Genomic DNA, 24,081 nt, shown 5'->3' with positions numbered 1-24,081 from the left:
TATTTTTACGTATTTTATGTTATTTAAAGTCATTTCCCTATCCACATTTTGATTCCATTTGCAGCCCTCTAGCCCTTTCTATGACATTTTTACAGCCATTTTAGTGCTCAAAAGTTCGGGTCCCCAATGACTTCAATAGGGTTCGGGTTCGGGTCAAGTTCAAGTTTTCCGAAGTTCGGCCGAACCCATCGAACCCGAACATCCAGGTGTCCACTCAACTCTATTGACTATATTACTGGCCACTCAGCTTCCCCACTCACCTATATAAAGCCTGCCTTCTTACGCTGAAGTACAGGAAAGGGGGTGTGCAGTGACCTAGTGATTCTCTGATAAATTTGGTTATGTTACTTTACTGTGTATAGTATGTCCCATAGACTGTGTATGGAAGAAATAGTCACTGGCCTCAGACTTAGTTGCTGGTGTGAGATGTAGGATAGTGCAGCATTCAGCTACCAGTTTGTGTGCTACCAGCAGCAAAAGAGTGAACAGCTATTGTGGCTAGCTGGTGCTAGGGAGAAGCAGCAGACAGGATACATCAGCCCTGCAAGCTGAGAGTAACTATAAATGTGATTGGATACTTATGTCAGCCTCTGAGAGAAAGAAACATTGAACTTTGCAGAAGGTTAAGGGCCATTACAAAGGGACAGTGTGGACAAAATATCAGTGCAGGGTAAATCATGTATAAGGCCATTGACTTTGCTGCATTTAGTTAAGGAGAACCTTCAGGCACCTTGCCATACTACTGTGATAGACTGGCTATCTGTTCAAAGACTACACACCACAATTGGATACTGTAGTGACATACTGAGAGCAAGAATTAATTGTGAGAGAGACTCTGCACACCTTGGCTGAAATGGGAACTTTGTTAAATGCCTTCAGTAAAGTACAGTGGATTGTTTACCCCCAAATCTAGGCTCATCATTGCCTTGCATTAAGTCTTCCCAATACTCTGAGGGGGCACTGCCTTTCACCTAACCTTAACCCAAAGACCACAAAATCAGACAGGAGCCCTAAAACCAAAGGCCCAAGGGGAAGAAAGGGTGCACCCTACCTATCACTGCAAAGCCCAGGGAGCACCAGAGTTGGGACTGCTTTCATGACTACTACTACTCCTATGCTCTCCACCACCGCCACTCCTGCTATCTCCTTCTCCCCTCCTGGGACGCTGCATGTGTATAAGAGTATAAAACTAAATTGGCACGTTTTTCATTCATGACTATAGGAAAACTGGGCAGCAACCTACATGGGCACTGTAATATTATTTGTATTCCTTGGCACTCCATTTTTCCAAACACAAATACAGTATGACTAAAATAAGCTGATAATAATAAATAAATAAAAGGAGTCCTACAGAGTAATGCAAGACCTACGGCACTATAAATCAGAAATGGCCAAGAAGCTACCCAAACATAGCAGCAGCTACACCCCAATAACTCTTCTCCTCTCATCTACTGTTGCTCAGACACCTTGAGGGATATGGAACAAAGATTCAACTGAGCAGACGAGGAGACCTTGAAGCAGTTATCTGGCAGCAGCACTAAGGTGGAAGATTTAACACAAATCATTCATTTTCTCTGTGAACTGACACTACCCTCCCTGACACACTAGGCACATGCCCTTTTGTGTCTTCTTGTCTTTTTATGAATGTGAAAGTTGGACAATAGAGAAGCAGGACAGGAAGGGTATAGTCATGGACTGGACCAAAGCATATCCAGTATTGTATCTGAAGAAGAAATGTCCAGAATAAACGACATCATTTTAGTACACAGGCCCAGAATAAGTCTAATGGTAATATAATTGTGTTTGAACGATAAGGAGGAAGCGGAAGAACAGCAACAACAAGATGAATGGATTCAATCACATAATTCATGAACATGCCAATAAGATGTCTATAGAATACACTATAACCAATAAGAAGTCTGTATAATACACTCTAAGGCTGCTTTCACACTAGCGTTCGGGTGTCCGCTCGTGAGCTCCGTTTGAAGGGGCTCACGAGCGGACCCGAACGCAGCCGTCCAGCCCTGATGCAGTCTGAATGGAGCGGATCCGCTCAGACTGCATCAGTCTGGCGGCGTTCAGCCTCCGCTCCGCTCGCCTCCGCACGGACAGGCGGACAGCTGAACGCTGCTTGCAGCGTTCGGGTGTCCGCCTGGCCGTGCGGAGGCGTGCGGATCCGTCCAGACTTACAATGTAAGTCAATGGGGACGGATCCGTTTGAAGATGCCACAATATGGCTCAATCTTCAAGCGGATCCGTCCCCCATTGACTTTACATTGAAAGTCTGGACGGATCCGTCCGAGGCTATTTTCACACTTAGCTTTTTTTTTGCCATTTTAATGCAGACGGATCCGTTCTGAACGGAGCCTCCGTCTGCATTAATATGATCGGATCCGTTCAGAACGGATCCGATCGAACGCTAGTGTGAAAGTAGCCTAACCTGCAAATATTCATGGCTACATTTTAATTGTGTTGAAGTAGGAATAGATGTAATAATATCTTGTGATAAACTTACTAGTATGGGTAATCAATGTTAGCATTACACTGCAGCCAGATGTACTATTGTGCAAATCTGAAGAATGTGATGACTGTCTATAAATAAAGAGTAATCAAAGTACAAATCAGAACTGTGTGATTGTGCTACACTTCACTACAGCTTTTACATTCTAGGTTGTGAAATGGCGAAATTTCCTAAAGTGTGTAAATCAGAAAGTGTCAGTGACCATTTCAAGTAAAACTTATACACTGTGCTAAGCCTAATGCTGGATCTCAATGGGTGGTGCCTGCCTAGTGCCTGCCTATCTTAATGTTCTTTGAACCTCTGACGTGTGTACTTCCCCACTCATTAGGTGTGTCACAGTTTTTAATTTTTCTTAGAGTGTTCCTTTAAGCTGTACATCTATATAACCCAGGGCCGCAACGCAAAATAGGCGCGGATAGGGGATCGCCTCTGGCAGATAAGTGTTGGGTGACAGCAGGACCGAGGGTAATGAGCTCTTCCTTTGTCGAAGCGCTCATCTTTCTCTATTCAACTGTATCGCCATCCTCAGGACGGCGATAAAGTTGCATGCTGCAGAAGGGCATGGGAGCAATATCTCCCTGTCCCGCTGTTATTTCTGACAGGCTTCAGGCCTAGTGCCTGTAGCCTATCAGAGGCCAGCGCAGGCGGTGCAAAAACATCATCATCATTGCCGGGCCTGATGCGGGCAGCATACAGAGCGGGACACAGGCCGAAACAGGCCTACACCTCATTACTGACAGCTGCATGGAGGTAAGTATGGGAGTTTATTTTTTTGCTGTTTGGCCGATATTTGGAAAGGGAGAGAGGAGAACTATGGGGGCATCTACTGGGGGCACTATTTCGGGGGATTATATACTGGCACACATAATAAGGGTCACTATGGGTAAGAGGAGCACTATAGGGGGATCTACTGAGGGCACTATGTAGGAACATTTTATGCTGGCAAACATCATGGGGGGACTATGAGGACATTAAATCAACTAGGAGCACCAAGAGGGGGTATTTTTTGTACTGGCACACACAAGGGGGCATTGGCACACATTATAAGGACACTATGGGAACACTGGCTCTACTGAGAGCGCTGAAAGATTGTATTTTCTGTACTGGCACACAGTAGGGGGAAGAGGCACACATTATAGAGGCACTAAGAGGAGGTATTTTTGTACTGGCACACATTATGGAGGCATTTTTGTACTGGCACACATTATGGAGGCATTTTTGTACTGGCACACATTATGGAGGCATTTTTGTACTGGCACACATTATGGGGGCATTTTTTGCAGTGGCACACATTATAATGCACATTTTTTGTACTAGCGCACATTATAGGAGGGTATTTTTTATACTGGCTCACATTATAAAGGGTCTTTTTTGTACTGACTCAAATTAGAAGTTTTTTTTTCTTTTACTCGCTCACATTATAATGGGGCAGTTTTCTACTGTCACACATAAGGAGAATGATTACTACTGGGGGCATTTTGGTGAGTTTTATTACTCCTGGGGGACTATAGGGAACATGATTACTAGTATGGGCACTATGGGAGCATTATTATTTCTGGGGCACAGTGTAGACATTAGTAATTATGGGGGCACTGTAAGGGCACTATTTCTACTACATGTGCTCTGGCAGAGAATTATTACTATTGCTGGGACTTTTGGGAGCCTATTACTGGTGGGTGGGGGCCCTCTGGCACAGAATCAGTTTAGCACAACAATTATTTGGGGACAATATTTTTACACTCTTAGGACACTAGACTCAATTTGCTGGGTGCAGTTATTTTTTAGGGCATTCTGCAGTATAGTATAGGGGAGCACAGCTTGCACAGTATTGGGGGTGGCAGAATAGTGTGTTCAGAAGGTGCGAAGATGAAGGAAAAGTGGGAAACTAAGATGTCTGTTTGTCAAACTCTGCAAAGACAAGAGAAATCTGAAAGAATTCATCATCGTGGTCTGGTCTGAAAGGAGAACATGAGGAAAGAGAACATCTACATCAAAGGAGACTGTCACTGTCACTGTATTACCCTGTATGTTTTGTATTGCTGTATGTAATGTTAGGAAGGAAGAGGTTAGATTAAGAATTTAGCATGGGGGGAGGGGGCCCCGTTTCAATTTCCACCTCAGCCAGAAGAAAGGCTAGGTGCACCCCTGCCTTTAATCTTTGGGTGCCCCAAAGAGAACTATCACAGCATTTACCAACCCCCAGCAATCCAATCCATATCCGGATCAAGTGAAGAATATGTCCTCCTGGATTATTTATGTTTATTTATTTCACTATGTTTCTTAATGAAATATAAACCTGCAATAAACTATGTACATCAATCATTAATTATCTCTAAAAGTATTAGTGTTAGGAAATGTAGTAAAATAAATGGAAATAAGTAATCCAGAGGGACATGATCTTCACTCGATCCCAATATCCTTTAACTCCAAACTGGTGACAGCAACTGTCTATGAAGTCTAACATGCACTTTATTGCAGACACAGTGAGTGGCATTTATCAATGCGTTTACTCCACTATTATGGTGTAAAAATGTCACAAATTATGGAGCACACTATATTAGCGCAATGATTTTCCATTCTCTGGCCACATTTTAATGGGGCAAGAAAAGAGGATGGGGATTAGCAGGAGAAAGCGTACAGAAACTGGAGTAAATCTATACCAGCTCATAGTAGTTAGCAGTAGTGATGGACGAACATCGGCCGGGATGATTAGCGAACAAATGTTTGAGAACCGCAAGTTCGCAGCGGGCCCTATTCACTTTAATGGCAGGCGAACCTGAAAAACCTTCAGGTCATATTTGCAGCCACCAAATGCTTACTAGAAGTGCACAATTAGTCCCACAACATGGACAGTGACATACCAGAGGGGGATCAGTTAGAAAAAATTCCCACCAAAAAATATGTATTTTAATCATGGGCCATTTTTATGCATTTTATGCAGCTGGAGCCTAGAAATTTTTTGTTTAAGGCCACAGGAGTACAGGCCCTAAAAATTTGGCATTTACCTGACATAAAAGAGTGACCAACGCATCTTCAACCCGCCCTGTTCTTGCAGGCGCGGTAGTATTGGTACCCGCAACTGTTTCTCTGTGTGTGGAAATTCCTCTGCCAGCACCCGCAACAGCAGAATACAGCATCTCTCGCAGAAAGGCCTGGAAATGCTGCATTCTGACAGCCATCTGTAAAGCTGGTAACATGTCCGCCATTTTGTGTTTGTATCGGAGGTTTAAGTACGTTGCCACCCAGTACTGCTACTTTACCTTTATGCTTTTTATACGGGGGTCCCTCTTCAAACACTGGAGCATGAAGGCCCCCACTTGCACTAATTTGGAAGCGGTAGAGCGCCCTGGCTCCTGCTTATCGCCCAGGATAATGTCGTCCTCGGTCTCCTCCCCCATCCACGGACAACACCTGGGACCCCAGAAAAGTTTAAAGCCTGCTCTTCTTGCTCCTCCTCCTCCTCCCCCCAGGCACCATCCTCCTCTGACTCCTCTTCAGACTCCTGCTGACTTGTTTCAGATGGTGTAGCCCCCCCCCCCCCCCCCCGAGAATTCATTCAGCATTGCGACTTCCTCATCTTCCTGCTCCTCGACGGCTTGATCAATGACATGACGCAATGCACGCTCCAGAAAGAAGGTGTAAGGTTCGATGTCACTGATGGTGCCCTGGCTGTGACTGACCAATTTGTTGATCTCATTAAATGGCTGCAGAAGTCTGCATACATGACGCATGAGCAGCCACTGGCGCGGTGAAAAGAAACCAAGCTCCCCAGAACCTGTCCTGCTGCAGAGTTCATACAGGTAGTCGTTAACGGTACGTTGATGCTGTAGCAGCCTATCAAGCATATACAAGGTGGAGTTCCAGCGCGTCGGACTGTCACAAATTAGACGTCTGACGGGCAGGTGATGTCGCTGTTGAATGTCAGCAGGTAAATCAAACCCCTTAATCAGTATTTTGTGGTAGCAAGTATATCGCACCCTCAATCTTTTTTTTTTTGGGGCAACAGGTATATTACACCAGTTGCAATTAGTTATTCCAATAGCGTTTGTCCGTCTATCTAGCTGCGGTATCTCAGCGGAACCACACACAACCGCTGCACAATAGCAATGCATTATAATATACTTTCTAAGTTAGAAGGTATATTATATGAATATCACACCCCCTCAATCAGTTTTTTGGGGGGCAACAGGTATATCACACCAGTTGCAATTAGTTATTCCAATAGCGTTTGTCCCTCTGTATAGCGGCAGTATCTCAGCAGAACCGCACACAACTGCTGCACAATACAAATGCATTATAATATACTTTCTATGTTATAAAGTATATTATAAGTATATCACACCTACCGATAGCACACCTATACCAGTCCTTAAAAGGACTTTTGTGGCCCTATTAGCTAGCGTTTGGTGTCCCTAACAGTCTGTCCCTGCTCCACACAGCAACCTCTCCCTACACTGGCAAAAAAATGAATGTAAAATGGCTGCCAGATCGGGTTTATTTATAGGGTAGGGGGGGTGTCCATGTGCTGAAATGTCTCATTTGGCTGTCCTTTCCCACCTGATGGATGTGTCATGGGTCAATATTCGGCACAATGCAAAAGAATATAGCGCCGGCGGACATCGCCATATGTTTGTTTGTTCGGCGAACCGCGAACGAGCAAAGTTCGCCGCAAAACGACCGCTGGGCGAACCGCAAGGCCATCTCTAGTTAGCAGTAAACTGGGGCTGTGAGAGAGTTGATACCCTAAGATCCAACGGGGCGGTTTAGCCCACCCTAATAATGTGTACACTGTGAAATACACTGTAACATAGTAGAGACTGTCCTGTGGCTGGTGGCGATTGTCAGTTAGGCCTGTTACACTGTGGGGGATATATATCGATAATGGCACCAAAAAAATCCTTACATCACAAATAAAAAGTGCTGATTATTTTACCTCATTTATTTTACTTTGTTATATTTTCAAAATGTGTCCTTTGTAATTGTAGGCTAATAATCCGTCATTTGATAAACAAATGCAACATCTTTTTTATGTCAATGCATCTGCGCTCAACTGATTTTGAACCTTGCAACTTCTTTAACCCCTTAGTGACCAAGCCTGTTTGGGCCTTTATGACCAAGCGTTTTTCTTCCTTTTTTCATGGTCTCGTTCCAAGAGCTATAACTTTTTTATTTTTTCGTCTATATAGCTTTATGAGGGCTTTTTTTTATGGGACAAGTTGTAGTTTTTAATGGCACCATTTTGGGGTACACATAACTTTCTGATTAACTTTTATTAACTCTTTCTGGGAGGGAGATGGGGGAAAATAGCAGTTTGCCACTGCGTTTTTACATTATAAATTTTACGGCGTTCATTTTTTGGTACAAATAACATAATATCTTTATTCTCTGGGTCAGTACGATTACAGTGATACTAAATACTTATAACTTTTATTACGTTTTACTACTTTTTTTTCCAATAAAACACCTTTTATTAACCCAAAAATTGATTTTGGATTGCCACTTTACAAGACCCATAACTTTTTTTTTTTTTTCTATGGAGTTGTGTGAGGGCTTGATTTTTGAGGGACAACTTGTATTTTTCATTGGTATCATTTTGGAGTAAATGGCGCTTTTTGATCGCTTGTTATTACGTTTTTTTCGGGTTTTTTTTTTTTGAAATTCTGTCTTTTTTTTATTTTTATTTTTTACGGCGTTCACCATAGGGGATAATTTATGTAATATTTATGTAGGTCGTTACGGACGCGGCAATACCAAACATATGGGGGAAATCTTCTTTTTGCAATTTTTTTCATTGAAAAGCGTATTTTCAATGGAAAAAAAAGCATATTTTTTTATTTTATGGAATTTTTTTATTTAATAAATGTGTATTTTTTTAATATTTTTTTTACTACTTCAAAGTCCCACAAGGGGACTATAATATACAGTATTTTGATTGCTTTTAAAATGTAATGCATTATCTCTATAAGGCATTACATTTCAATAGCAATGCTATTCAAAGATTGACCAGCAGGCTGCGCCAGAGAGGCACAGCCTGCTGGAGATAACTGAAGACAGGCTCGGGGCCCTGATCGGAAGCAAGGTAAGCTTCTGAACACATCAGCACCCCGCAATCTTATTTTCGGGGTGCTGATGGGAGACAGAGGGAGTCCGCTCCCTCTGTCACCACTTTACATGCAGCGGGCGCCATTGCGCCCGGCATGTAAAGTGTTAAACAGCCCGGATCGGCACTTCTGCCGGTCCGGGCTGTTAGAGCAGGGTCCCGGCTCTCATGTGAGAGCCGGGTCCGTGCTCCCCGCTGCACGGGGGATCCGGGGTTTTTACGGCGGCCCAACCTAAGGCCCCTTAGTGACCGCCGTAAAAACACGTATGGGTGGTCAGTAAGGGGTTAAAGCCGTTATGCCACATTTAAACGCTAAAATTGTGACTTTTTGAATAAAAATCACATCTATCTAATCTGCCGTGCGCCTTTTTTAATAATTTACCGTACACTACCACAGAAGTAAGCTTAATCTACAGCATTTTTTACCTTTTAAGACAAACATAAGTTGAACATGAGGCGTAATATACACCAATTTGGTAGCCCTGCCCACTTTGACATTCAAAACATTTTTCTGGTGTGTTTAATTCTTTCTGGTGAAAAATAAGGAGAAAACATTTGATATATTTGGTGCAACATGGTTAGTAAATTTCCCCCTGTGAGTGTGAAAAAAGTCTGTCCTGTTGCTAGGGACAACTTCCTGGTACCAGTACCCTTTTTGTGTATAAGAGTATAAAGAGTAAAAAGTATAAAGACTGTCCTGCTACCAGTGGCACCTATCTGTACAGCATGGCAATTGCCCTTTTACCAGTGTTAACCACCTGTAGAGAATAGGCACTGCCCGGCTACCATCAGCAACTGTCTGTGGAGTATAGAGACTGTCCTACTACCATCAGTAACTGCCTGTGGAGTATAGAGACTGCCCTACTACCATCAGTAACTGCCTGTGGAGTATAGCGACTGCCATACTACCATCAGTAACTGCCTGTGGAGTATAGAGACTGCACTACTACCATCAGTAACTGCCTGTGGAGTATAGAGACTGCCCTACTACCATCAGTAACTGCCTGTGGAGTATAGAGACTGCTCTACTACCATCAGTAACTGCCTGTGGAATATAGAGACTGTCCTCCCACCATCAGTAACTGCCTGTGGAGTATAGAGACTGTCCGCCTACAATCAGCAACTACCTGTGGAGTATAGAGATTGCTCTACTACCATCAGTAACTGCCTGTGAAGTATAGAGACTGTCCTCCTATCATCAGTAACTGCCTGTGGAGTATAGAGACTGTCCTACTACCATCAGTAACTGCCTGTGAAGTATAGAGACTGTCCTCCTACCATCAGTAACTGACTGTGGAGTATAGAGACTGCCCTACTACCATCAGCAACTGTCTGTGGAGTATAGAGACTGCCCTACTACCATCAGTAACTGCCTGTGGAGTATAGAGACTGTCCTACCATCAGTAACTGCCTGTGGAGTATAGAGACTGTCCTCCTTCCATCAGCAACTGCCTGTGGAGTATAGAGACTGTCCTACCATCAGTAACTGCCTGTGGAGTATAGAGACTGTCCTCCTACCATCAGTAACTGCCTGTGGAGTATAGAGACTGCCTAACTAACATCAGTAACTGCCTGTGGAGTATAGAGACTGTCCTCCTACCATCAGTAACTGCCTGTGGAGCATAGAGACTGTCCTCCTACCATCAGCAACTGCCTGTGGAGTATAGAGACTACCCTACTACCATCAGTAACTGCCTGTGGAGTATAGAGACTGTTCTCCTACCATCAGCAACTGCCTGTGGAGTATAGAGACTACCCTACTACCATAAGCAAATGTCTGTGGAGTATAGAGACTGTCCTCCTACCATCAGTAACTGCCTGTGGAGTATAGAGACTGTCCTACTACCATCACTAACTGCCTGTGGAGTATAGAGACTGTTCTCCTACCATCAGCAACTGCCTGTGGAGTATAGAGACTGCCCTACTGCCATCAGTAACTGCCTGTGGAGTATAGAGACGGTCCTCCTACCATCAGTAACTGCCTGTGGAGTATAGAGACTGCCCTACTACCATCAGCAACTGCCTGTGAAGTATAGAGACTGTTCTCCTACCATCAGCAACTGCCTGTGGAGTATAGAGACTGCCCTACTGCCATCAGTAACTGCCTGTGGAGTATAGAGACGGTCCTCCTACCATCAGTAACTGCCTGTGGAGTATAGAGACTGCCCTACTACCATCAGCAACTGCCTGTGAAGTATAGCAATGAACCATCCAGAGAGTGGGTTACTGTGTCATGGTCATAGGCCATGGACATAAGTTGGTGATCCACTTATATACCAATAGTCATGCAATAAGTAGTAATGCATATGACAAGAACTTTAAGTGTGAAGCACAAGATAAAGTGTTGAAGAATCACACAGCTAACGTCTTACCTCCCCAATCATTCCATTCCATGTGCCATTAATTTTCTTCCCATGCTTGCCGTTAGTTACCAAATACAGATCGTAGGTAAATTTCACAGTTTTAGCTATTTTCTTCAGGATATCAATACAGAACCCCTTGCAGCATCTCTTGATGTAGTTTCCTCCTTCTTCTGTACGGTTCCTAATGGTCAAAACAAGATTAACATAAGAGGCTGGAAGATTGACAAGTTCCCCTGAGTCACAGAAAATGTATATGTTCTAGGGGTTTCCAGCAAAAGGTCTCTTTTAGCAACCTCACAATACAGCAATTCTATTCTGAGTTTAGTTCATTTACTCTTTCTAAGTACTCTTCTTCTGTCTGTACTTATTTGCTTCCAAGTCAACAACATCATCATCACGTGTATACTACAAAGGGACAGGAAAAAACATATCACAATTATAATTTTTTTAGTTTCTGTACTGGTGGTTTTCCAGGACCATATAGGACCAAAACTACACAGATTCATCCACTGTGCCTGGATACTGCAATGCTACTCCATTCACTAGAATGATCAGCACTGCTAGCATGGCCACTACACAGTGAATAGAGCCTTGTAGTTCTGGTGCTGAAGCCTGTGAAAACAGTCTATTGATGGAGATGCAAGGAGTCTAATCCCCACAGATATGAAATTGATGACCTATCGTAAGCAAGTCCTGGAAAACCCCTTTTGAAGCGAATCTGTCACCATAATCCAGGACTATTATGTGCAGTATTACATGAGTCCAGATCACATTTTTTTTCTTTTTGTACTGCCCCATTACCAGCACTCAAAGCTGCACTGAAATACATTGTGAAGACTGCAGTGCATGCACAGTCATATCCATTATGTTAGCACAGCAGTGCTGGACTATGTATTTCAGTGCAGCTTTGAGTGCTGACAAAGGGGACTGTGGGGTGGTAGGAAAATTAAAAGATAGTGATCTGGAGTCCGTATCTACAGTAAGATAATATCATTTTGCAGATTGTAGTCCAAGGTTATGGTAGCAGGCTCCCTTTAAAAGCATTGCTCCATTGGTCCTCTATGTGAGATATGCCTCCAGCTGTACAGTATGCACATTAGATCTCACAACTGATGTTGTGCATTACCTTTAAATTATATTCAAATTGGAGTTTTATATCTGTGAGAATGCAAGTCTCACTGCTTGATTGCTCTGCATGTAAACAATTAGTGCAGGTTTTATAATTCTCAGACTAGTATAGACTGATTAGTTCTCTATTACAACATCTCACTTGGCTTAGGCATCCTGCAACCAATTTTTATTTATTTATTTCCGTTCAGTTTTTTGCATTGCATTTTGCATTACATATGGAACCACTCATTTCAATGGATCCGCAAAAAAAGGAAGGTACTCCGTATGCATTTCATTTCCGTATTTCCATATTTCCTTTCCGTTCAAAGATATAACATGTCCTATTATTGCCAGCAAATCACGTTCCATGGCTCCATTCAAGTCAATGGTTCAGCAAAAAAAAAAACGGCATGCATACGGAATGCATCCATATGTCTTCCGTATCCATTCCTATTTTTGTGAAACCAGCTATTGAAAATGTTATACCCAGACCAATTTTTTAATGTACTTACTGTTTAACCCCTTTAACCCTGGGCCTGTTTTCACCTTCTCTACTTTTATAATAGATAGTAATACCTTAAAAAATAGTAATTACTTCACATTCCCCATATGTCTACTTTATGTTTGGATCATTTTGAGAATGACATTTTATTTTTTGGGGACGTTAGAAAGCTTAGAAGTATGGAATCAAATCTTGAAATTTTTCGTAAAATTTCCAAAACCCACTTTTTAAAGGACCAGTTCGGGTTTGAAGTCACTTTGTGAGGCTTACATAATAGAAACAACTCAAAAATGACCCCATTTTAGAAACTACACCCCTCAAGGTATACAAAACTTATTTTGCAAACTCTGTTAACCCTTTAGGTGTTGCACAAGAGTTATTGGCAAATGGGGATGAAATTTGAGAATTTCATTTTTTTGCCAAATTTTCCATTTTAACCCATTTTTTCCTCTAAAAAAGCAAGGGTTAACAGCCAAACAAGACTGTATCTTTATTGCCCTGACTCTGCCGTTTACAGAAACACCCCATATGTGGCCGTAAACTACTGTACACAGCCACACAGCGGGGCGTAGAGTGAAAGGTACGCCGTATGGTTTTTGGAAGCCAGATTTTGCTGGACAGTTTTTTTGACACCATGTCCCATTTGAAGCCCCCTGATGCACCCCTAGAGTAGAAACTCCAAAAAAGTGACCCCATCTAAGAAACTACACCCCTCAAGGTATTCAAAACTGATTTTACAAACTTCGTTAACCCTTTAGGTGTTGCACAAGATTTAATGGAAAATAGAGATACAATTTCAAAATTTCACTTTTTTGGCAGATTTTCCATTTTAATATTTTTTTTCCAGTTACAAAGCAAGGGTTAACAGCCAAACAAAACTCATTATTTATGGCCCTGATTCTGTAGTTTACAGAAACACCTCATATGTGGTTGTAGACCGCTGTACGGGCACACGGCAGGGCGCAGAAGGAAAGGAATGCCACACGGTTTTTGGAAGGCAGATTTTGCTGGACTGGTTTTTTGACACCATGTCCCATTTGAAGCCCCCCTGATGCACCCCTAGAGTAGAAACTCCAAAAAAGTGACCCCATTTTAGAAAGTACGGAATAGGGTGGCAGTATTGTTGGTACTAGTTCAGGGTAGATATGATTTTTGGTTGCTCTATATTACACTTTTTGTGCGGCAAGGTAACAAGAAATAGCTTTTTTGGCACGTTTTTTTTTTTGTTATTTACAAAATTCATCTGACAGGTTAGATCATGTGGTAATTTTATAGAGCAGGTTGTCACGGACGCAGCGATACCTAATATGTATAAATTTTTTTTTATTTATGTAAGTTTTATACAATAACTTCATTTGTAAAACCAAAAAATTGTTTAGTGTCTCCATAGTCTGAGAGCCATAGTTTTTTCAGTTTTTGGGCGATTATCTTGAGTAGGGTTTAATTTTTTGCGGGATGAGATGACAGTTTGATTGGCACTATTTTGGGGTGCATATGACTTTTTGATCGCTTGCTATTACACTTTTTGTGACGTAAGATGGCAAAAAATTGCTTTTTTTACACAGTTTTTTTTTTTTTTTTACGGTGGTCACCTGAGGGGTTAGGTCATGTGATATTTATATAGAGCCGGTCGATACGGACGCGGCAATACCTAATATGTATACTTTATTTTTATTTATGTAGGTTTTACACAATGATTTTATTTTTGAAACAAAAAAAAATGATGTTTTAGTGTTTCCATAGTCTAAGAGCCATAGTTTTTTCAGTTTTTGGGCGATTATCTTGAGTAGGGTCTCATTTTTTGCGGGATGAGATGACGGTTTGATTGGTACTATTTTGGCGTACATGCGACTTTTTTGATTACTTTTATTACCTTTTTTGGGAAGTAAGGTGGGCAAAATTTCAATTTTCTCATAGTTTTTTTTTTTTTTTTTTTATGGCGTTCACTGTGCGGGGAAAGTAACATGACCGTTTTATAGATCAGGTCGTTACGGACGCGGCGATACCTAATATGTGTAGTTTATTTTATTTTTTTAATTTTTATTCAGTGATAAAAAAAAAATGTTTTTTTTTTTATCTTAACTTTTTTCACTTATTTTTTTTATTTTTTGACCCAGACCCACTTGGTTCTTGAAGATCCAGTGGGTCTGATGTCTGTAAAATACAGTACAGAACCCTATATAGGTGTCTGTTCTGTATTTTACTTACACTGAACAGATCTATGCTTTCAGCACAGATCTGTTCAGCACCATGGACAGCAGGACGCCTGAGCAGGCGTCCTGTTGCCATGGGAACCTTCCCCGTCTGCTCAGAACTTCGCAGACGGGGAAGGGTGAGGACGGGGCTTCGGGGGGCTGTCTGGGGGCTCTCTCCCTCTCCATCGGGGGGCTGCAAAGGCACAGCAGCCCCCCGATCGGAGAGGGAGGGAGCTCCCTCTTACTGTTAACCTTTTCCATACAGCGGTCCGTACGGACCGCTGTATGGAAAGGGTTAAACGGATGACATCGCATCAACGATGTCAGCCGTTTATACCAGGGTGCCAGCAATGTGCTGGCACCCTGGTATACCCACTGTACACCAACGATTACGCAATGGGAGGCGGGCGGGGGATCGCGATCCCGCCTGCTGCACCGCCCGCCTCCCGCAACGCCCCCACCACCTGCGACACCCCCCCTGCACCACCCGCCGCCATCAAATCATGCAGGGGTGCAGGGGGGGGTGTACTATATAGGGACCGCGGGGATCAGAAACTGCAAAAAGCGCAGCAAACCACAGGTCTGAATTGACCTGCGGTTTGCTGCGATCGCCGACACGGGGGGGGTCACATGACCCCCCTGGCGTTTTAACAGGATGCCGGCTAAATGATTTCAGCCAGCATCCTGTTCAAATTAACCCCTGCGGTGCCGGAATGCCGATTTTAAAGTCAGGACGTACCGGTACGTCCTTGGTCCTTAACCACCTCCGGACCGCCTAACGCGCCGATGCGTCCGGAAGGTGGTTGCTTTTCTCCTCCTGGACGCATCGGCGCGTCATCTCGCGAGACGCGAGATTTCCTGTGAACGCGCGCACACAGGCGCGCGCGCTCACAGGAACGGAAGGTAAGCGAGTGGATCTCCAGCCTGCCAGCGGCGATCGCTCCCTGGCAGGCTGGAGATCCGAATTTTTTAACCCCTAACAGGTATATTAGACGCTGTTTTCATAACAGCGTCTAATATACCTCCTACCTGGTCCTCTGGTGGTCCCTTTTGTTAGGATCGACCACCAGAGGACTCAGGTAGGTCAGTACAGTCCCACCAAACACCACACTACACTACACTACACCCCCCCCCCCTCCCCCGTCACTTATTAACCCCTTATAAACCCCTGATCACCCCATATAAACTCCCTGATCACCCCCCTGTCATTGATCACCGCCCTGTCATTGATCACCCCCCTGTCAGGCTCCGTTCAGACGTCCGCATGATTTTTACGGATCCGATCCATGTATCCATGGATCCGTAAAAATCATGCGGACGTCTGAATGGAGCCTTACAGGGGGGTGATCAATGACAGGCGGGTGATCACCCATATACACTCCCTGATCACCCCCTGTCATTGATCACCCCCCTGTCAGGCTCCATTCAGACGTCCGCATGATTTTTACGGATCCGATCCATGTATCCATGGATCCGTAAAAATCATGCGGACGTCTGAATTGAGCCTTACAGGGGGGGTGATCAGTGACAGGGGGGTGATCACCCTGATTACCCTGATCACCCCCTGTCATTGATAACCCCCCTGTAAGGCTCCATTCAGACGTCCGCATGCGTTCTGTGGATCCGATCCATGGATCCATGGATCCGTAAAAAATCATGCGGATGTCTGAATGGAGCCTTACAGGGGGGGTGATCAGTGACAGGGGGGTGATCACCCTGATTACCCTGATCACCCCCTGTCATTGATAACCCCCCTGTAAGGCTCCATTCAGATGTCCGCATGCGTTCTGTGGATCCGATCCATGTATCCATGGATCCGTAAAAAATCATGCGGATGTCTGAATGGAGCCTTACAGGGGGGTGATCAGTGACAGGGGGGTGATCACCCTGATTACCCTGATCACCCCCTGTCATTGATAACCCCCCTGTAAGGCTCCATTCAGACGTCCGCATGCGTTCTGTGGATCCGATCCATGTATCCATGGATCCGTAAAAATCATGCGGACGTCTGAATGGAGCCTTACAGGGGGGTGATCAGTGACAGGGGGGTGATCACCCTGATTACCCTGATCACCCCCTGTCATTGATCACCCCCCTGTCAGGCTCCATTCAGACGTCCGCATGATTTTTACGGATCCGATCCATGTATCCATGGATCCGTAAAAATCATGCGGACGTCTGAATGGAGCCTTACAGGGGGGGTGATCAGTGACAGGGGGGTGATCACCCTGATTACCCTGATCACCCCCTGTCATTGATAACCCCCCTGTAAGGCTCCATTCAGACGTCCGCATGCGTTCTGTGGATCCGATCCATGGATCCATGGATCCGTAAAAAATCATGCGGATGTCTGAATGGAGCCTTACAGGGGGGGTGATCAGTGACAGGGGGGTGATCACCCTGATTACCCTGATCACCCCCTGTCATTGATAACCCCCCTGTAAGGCTCCATTCAGACGTCCGCATGCGTTCTGTGGATCCGATCCATGTATCCATGGATCCGTAAAAAATCATGCGGATGTCTGAATGGAGCCTTACAGGGGGGTGATCAGTGACAGGGGGGTGATCACCCTGATTACCCTGATCACCCCCTGTCATTGATAACCCCCCTGTAAGGCTCCATTCAGACGTCCGCATGCGTTCTGTGGATCCGATCCATGTATCCATGGATCCGTAAAAAATCATGCGGATGTCTGAAGGGAGCCTTACAGGGGGGGTGATCAGTGACAGGGGGGTGATCACCCTGATTACCCTGATCACCCCCTGTCATTGATAACCCCCCTGTAAGGCTCCATTCAGACGTCCGCATGCGTTCTGTGGATCCGATCCATGGATCCGTAAAAAATCATGCGGATGTCTGAATGGAGCCTTACAGGGGGGGTGATCAGTGACAGGGGGGTGATCACCCTGATTACCCTGATCACCCCCTGTCATTGATAACCCCCCTGTAAGGCTCCATTCAGACGTCCGCATGCGTTCTGTGGATCCGATCCATGGATCCATGGATCCGTAAAAAATCATGCGGATGTCTGAATGGAGCCTTACAGGGGGGGTGATCAGTGACAGGGGGGTGATCACCCTGATTACCCTGATCACCCCCGGTCATTGATAACCCCCCTGTAAGGCTCCATTCAGACGTCCGCATGCGTTCTGTGGATCCGATCCATGTATCCATGGATCCGTAAAAAATCATGCGGATGTCTGAATGGAGCCTTACAGGGGGGGTGATCAATGACAGGGGGGTGATCAGGGAGTCTATATGGGTGATCACCCCCCTGTCATTGATCACTCCCCCCTGTAAGGCTCCATTCAGACATCCGCATGATTTTTTACGGATCCATGGATACATGGATCGGATCCACAGAACGCATGCGGACGTCTGAATGGAGCCTTACAGGGGGGTTATCAATGACAGGGGGTGATCAGGGTGATCACCCCCCTGTCACTGATCACCCCCCCTGTAAGGCTCCATTCAGACGTCCGCATGCGTTCTGTGGATCCGATCCATGTATCCATGGATCCGTAAAAAATCATGCGGATGTCTGAATGGAGCCTTACAGGGGGGGTGATCAATGACAGGGGGGTGATCAGGGAGTCTATATGGGTGATCACCCCCCTGTCATTGATCACCCCCCTGTCATTGATCACTCCCCCCCTGGTAAGGCTCCATTCAGCCATTTTTTTGGGCACAAGTTAGCGGACATTTTTTGTTTGTTTTTGTTTTTTCTTACTAAGTCTCATATTCCACTAACTTGTGCCAAAAAATAAAATCTCACATGGACGCACCATACCCCTCACGGAATCCAAATGCGTAAACATTTTTAGACATTTATATTCCAGACTTCTTCTCACGCTTTAGGGCCCCTAAAAAGCCAGGGCAGTATAAATACCCCACATGTGACCCCATTTCGGAAAGAAGACACCCCAAGGTATTCCGTGAGGGGCATATTGAGTCCATGAAAGATTGAAATTTTTGTCCTAAGTTAGCGGAAAGTGAGACTTTGTGAGAAAAAAAACAAAAAAAAATCAATATCCGCTAACTTATGCAAAAAAAAAAAAAATTCTAGGAACTCGCCATGCCCCTCATTGAATACCTTGGGGTGTCTTCTTTCCAAAGTGGGGTCACATGTGGGGTATTTATACTGCCCTGGCTTTTTAGGGGCCCGAAAGTGTGAGAAGAAGTCTGGGATCCAAATGTCTAAAAATGCCCTCCTAAAAGGAATTTGGGCCCCTTTGCGCATCTAGGCTGCAAAAAAGTGTCACACATCTGGTATCGCCGTACTCAGGAGAAGTTGGGGAATGTGTTTTGGGGTGTCATTTTACATATACCCATGCTGGGTGAGAAAAATATCTTGGTCAAATGCCAACTTTGTATAAAAAAATGGGAAAAGTTGTCTTTTGCCAAGATATTTCTCTCACCCAGCATGGGTATATGTAAAATGACCCCCCAAAACACATTGCCCAACTTCTCCTGAGTACGGCGATACCAGATGTGTCACACTTTTTTGCAGCCAAGGTGGGCAAAGGGGCACCTTTCGGATTTCGCAGGCCATTTTTTACACATTTTGATTTCAAGGTACTTCTTACACATTTGGGCCCCTAAATTGCCAGGGCAGTATAACTACGCCACAAGTGACCCCATTTTGGAAAGAAGACACCCCAAGGTATTCCGTGGGGGGCACGGCGAGTTCCTAGAATTTTTAATTTTTTGTCACAATTTAGCGGAAAATGATGATTTTTCTTTTTTTTTCTTTTTTCCTTACAAAGTCTCATATTCCACTAACTTGCGACAAAAAATAAAAAATTCTAGGAACTCGCCATGCCCCTCACGGAATACCTTGGGGTGTCTTCTTTCCAAAATGGGGTCACTTGTGGCGTAGTTATACTGCCCTGGCAATTTAGGGGCCCAAATGTGTGAGAAGAACTTTGCAATCAAAATGTGTAAAAAATGCCCTGCAAAATCCGAAAGGTGCACTTTGGAATATGTGCCCCTTTGCCCACCTTGGCAGCAAAAAAGTGTGACACATCTGGTATCGCCGTACTCAGGAGAAGTTGGGCAATGTGTTTTGGGGTGTCATTTTACATATACCCATGCTGGGTGAGAAAAATATCTTGGTCAAATGCCAACTTTGTATAAAAAAATGGGAAAAGTTGTCTTTTGCCAAGATATTTCTCTCACCCAGCATGGTTATATGTAAAATGACACCCCAAAACACATTCCCCAACTTCTCCTGAGTACGGCGATACCACATGTGTGACACTTTTTTGATGCCAAGGTGGGCAAAGGGGCACATATTCCAAAGTGCACCTTTCGGATTTCACCGGTCATTTTTTACAGATTTTGATTGCAAAGTACTTCTCACACATATGGGCCCCTAAATTGCCAGGGCAGTATAACTACGCCACAAGTGACCCCATTTTGGAAAGAAGACACCCCAAGGTATTCCGTGAGGGGCATGGCGAGTTCCTAGAATTTTTTTTTTTTGTCGCAAGTTAGTGGAATATGAGACTTTGTAAGGAAAAAAGAGAAAAAAAAAAAAAATCATCATTTTCCGCTAACTTGTGACAAAAAATAAAAAATTCTAGGAACTCGCAGTGCCCCTCACGGAATACCTTAGGGTGTCTTCTTTCCAAAATGGGGTCACTTGTGGCGTAGTTATACTGCCCTGGCAATTTAGGGGCCCAAATGTGTGAGAAGTACCTTGCAATCAAAATGTGTAAAAAATGCCCTGCAAAATCCGAAAGGTGCACTTTGGAATATGTGCCCCTTTGCCCACCTTGGCAGCAAAAAAGTGTGACACATCTGGTATCGCCGTACTCAGGAGAAGTTGGGGAATGTGTTTTGGGGTGTCATTTTACATATACCCATGCTGGGTGAGAAAAATATCTTGGTCAAATGCCAACTTTGTATAAAAAAATGGGAAAAGTTGTCTTTTGCCAAGATATTTCTCTCACCCAGCATGGTTATATGTAAAATGACACCCCAAAACACATTCCCCAACTTCTCCTGAGTACGGCGATACCACATGTGTGACACTTTTTTGCTGCCAAGGTGGGCAAAGGGGCACATATTCCAAAGTGCACCTTTCGGATTTCACCGGTCATTTCTTACACATTTTGATTGCAAAGTTCTTCTCACACATTTGGGCCCCTAAATTGCCAGGGCAGTATAACTACCCCACAAGTGACCCCATTTTGGAAAGAAGACACCCCAAGGTATTCTGTGAGGGGCATGGTGAGTTCCTAGAATTTTTTATTTTTTGTCGCAAGTTAGTGGAATATGAGACTTTGTAAGAAAAAAATAAAAAAATAAAAATCATCATCATTTTCTGCTAACTTGTGACAAAAAATAAAAAGTTCTATGAACTCACTATGCCCATCAGCGAATACCTTAGGGTGTCTACTTTCCGAAATGGGGTCATTTGTGGGGTTTTTCTACTGTTTGGGCATTGTAGAACCTCAGGAAACATGACAGGTGCTCAGAAAATCAGAGCCGTTTCAAAAAGCGGAAATTCACATTTTTGTACCATAGTTTGTAAATGCTATAACTTTTACCCAAACCATTTTTTTTTTGCCCAAACATTTTTTTTTTATCAAAGACATGTAGAACTATAAATTTAGCGAAAAATTTATATATGGATGTCGTTTTTTTTTGCAAAATTTCACAGCTGAAAGTGAAAAATGTCATTTTTTTGCAAAAAAATCGTTACATTTTGATTAATAACAAAAAAAGTAAAAATGTCAGCAGCAATAAAATACCACCAAATGAAAGCTCCATTAGTGAGAAGAAAAGGAGGTAAAATTCATTTGGGTGGTAAGTTGCATGACCGAGCGATAAACGGTGAAAGGAGTGTAGTGCCGAAGTGTAAAAAGTGGCCTGGTCATGAAGGGGGTTTCACCTAGCGGGGCTGAAGTGGTTAAGGACTCGGGAAATAGGGTGTACCGGTACGTCCTATGTCCTTAAGGGGTTAAAGAGCTGTTTGTTAAGGACGTGCTGATACCTAATATGTACACTTTTAAAAAAAAATTCACTTTAGCACAATAATAGCAGTTTTGAAGCAAAAAATAATCATATTTTAGTGTCTCATAGTCTGAGAGCCATAGCTTTTTTATTTTTTGACCGATTCCCTCAGGTAGGGTCTAATTTTTTGAGGGATGAGGTGACGGTCTGATTGCTACTATTTGGGGGGCATACGCTTTTTTGATCACTTGCTGTTGCAATTTTTGTGATGTAATGTGACAAAAATAGCTTTTTTTTTTTATGGTGTTCACCTGTGTTTAGGTCATGTACTCATGTGATATTTTTTTAGAGCGGTTTGATATGGATGTGGAGATACCTAATATGTATATTTTATTATGTATTTCGCTATAGCAGTTTTGACACAAAAAAAAAATGTTTTTGTGTCTCCATGTTCTGAGAGCTATATTTTTATTTATTTTTTGGGCGATTGTCTTAGGTAGGGGCTCATTTTTTGCGGGATAAGGTGACGGTTTTATTGATACCATTTTGGGGGGCATACACCTTTTTGATCGCTTGGTGTTGAACTTTTTGTGATGTAAGGTGACAGAAATGGCTTTTTTTAACACAGCTTTTATTTTTTTATTTTTTATGGTGTTCATCGGACAGGGTGGATCATGTGATATATTTATAGAGCCAGTCATTACGGCTGCGGCCATTACGGCCGCGGCGATACCTAATATGTGTGGGTTTTGTTTGTTTTTTCATTTTTTTTTTTTCTTTTTTACTTTATTAATTGTATTACTTTATTAATTTTATTATAATTTTATTATAATTTACTTTATTTATGACATTCACTTTTGGGTGTCTGATCCCCTCTGCAATGCAATACAATATATCTGTATTGTAATGCATTGCCTGTTAGTGCATGACACTGAGTCATACACTAACAGGTTGCCTAGGAGACCCAGCCTGAGGCTGGATCTCCTCGGTTCCCATAGGATGCAGTTCCCGATGCCGTGCAAGGCATTGGGCAGCCTCTGTACGGCATCGAGCTGCCTTGTGTCTCATCGGGTCCCTGCCACAGCAGCACGGGGACTCTATACTCCCCCTCACCCGACACAAACCTCTTCTATGTCGCGGTCAGCAGCATAGAAGGGGTTAATCCGCCGGCATCGGCTTTTACAGCGATGCCAGCGGATACAGCAGGGGCCCGGCTACCACGGACTGCCGGGCGCCTGCAGTAATCATGCGCGCACCGCTCCGATGCCCGCGCGATCACTATGACGTACTATTACGTCAAATTGCGGGAACTCAGTGGTTCCCATGATGTAACAGTACATCAAAGGTCGGGAAGGGGTTAAACATTATTGTATGCTTCTGTTTACGTTTGTGATCCGCAAAAAACAGATCGCAAATGGAAACCAAATGGAAAAACAGAACGGCAAAATGGAACGGAAACACTACTGAAAGAAAAAGATGGAAAAACGGATCAGATTAAAATGGACAGCAAAACCATACAGGCGTGTGCAGGACATCATAGGCTGTGGGCAGCATGGTGGGTCAGTGGTTAGCACTGGTGCCTTTGCAGTGCTGGGGTCCAGGTCAAATTTGACCAGGAACAACTTCTGCATGGAGTTTGTATGTTCTCCCCATGTTTGGGTGGGTTTCTTCTGGGTACTCCAGTTTCCTCCCACACAAAATATATACAAATAGGCAAATTTACTTCCTACAAAATTGACTCTAATGTGTGTTGGGGTTGAGCACCTATTAGGCATTATATTTAGGATTCTGTGTAAAGGGCCCTTTACTATTGAGTCAACCGGACAACATGTCTCACACCATTCCAACTGTATGTGAGTAGATGCTATCTGCATGATGTATGGCACTAGCCACATGAAATCAAACCTTCTTTTTATCTCCTTTTTTGCTGTCATGTATACAATAATGAAGATCTGATGCCCATCTCATACAACATGAGGATTCCAGATCCTATGGGTAATCTTTGATATTTCCAAGGTGATATACAGTACAAGTGAGAGCCTTGAATTCAGAACAAAGTTGTTTGTCACTTCACATCCTGGCATATGCCCCCTGATATGATAACATCTCAGCTACGACATAGGGCATGTCTGTAACTGTCAGCCTGATTTTTCCAGTGTTCAGAGCGCATAAAGCAGTCTCTATCATATAGTCAGAGTGAAAAGATGGTGCAAAGGTCAGCTTTATTCCTTATAGTAAAAGGAACACAGACTGGAGCTTTGAAGGTCTCTGAGGATGTCACATGGTGAGCATTCCCGTCTACATTAGCTGCTATTTAAAGCAACAATCC

At 43.7% G+C, this 24,081-nt stretch overlaps 1 protein-coding gene across 1 annotated transcript in view; it reads right to left on the bottom strand.

Annotated features, from left to right (window-relative positions):
- The window catches only part of GRIN2B (glutamate ionotropic receptor NMDA type subunit 2B), a 551,074-nt gene that overhangs the window by 78,733 nt on the left and 448,260 nt on the right, over positions 1–24,081 (bottom strand). The window contains exon 5 of the mRNA XM_044301863.1: positions 10,994–11,165. Within this exon, the coding sequence (XP_044157798.1) occupies positions 10,994–11,165 (172 nt within the window). The remainder of the gene's footprint in view (positions 1–10,993; positions 11,166–24,081) is intronic.

Source organism: Bufo gargarizans, chromosome 7, assembly GCF_014858855.1.
Source record: "Bufo gargarizans isolate SCDJY-AF-19 chromosome 7, ASM1485885v1, whole genome shotgun sequence".
NCBI lineage: Eukaryota > Metazoa > Chordata > Amphibia > Anura > Bufonidae > Bufo > Bufo gargarizans.
This window is presented reverse-complemented; position numbering and strand designations above follow the sequence as displayed.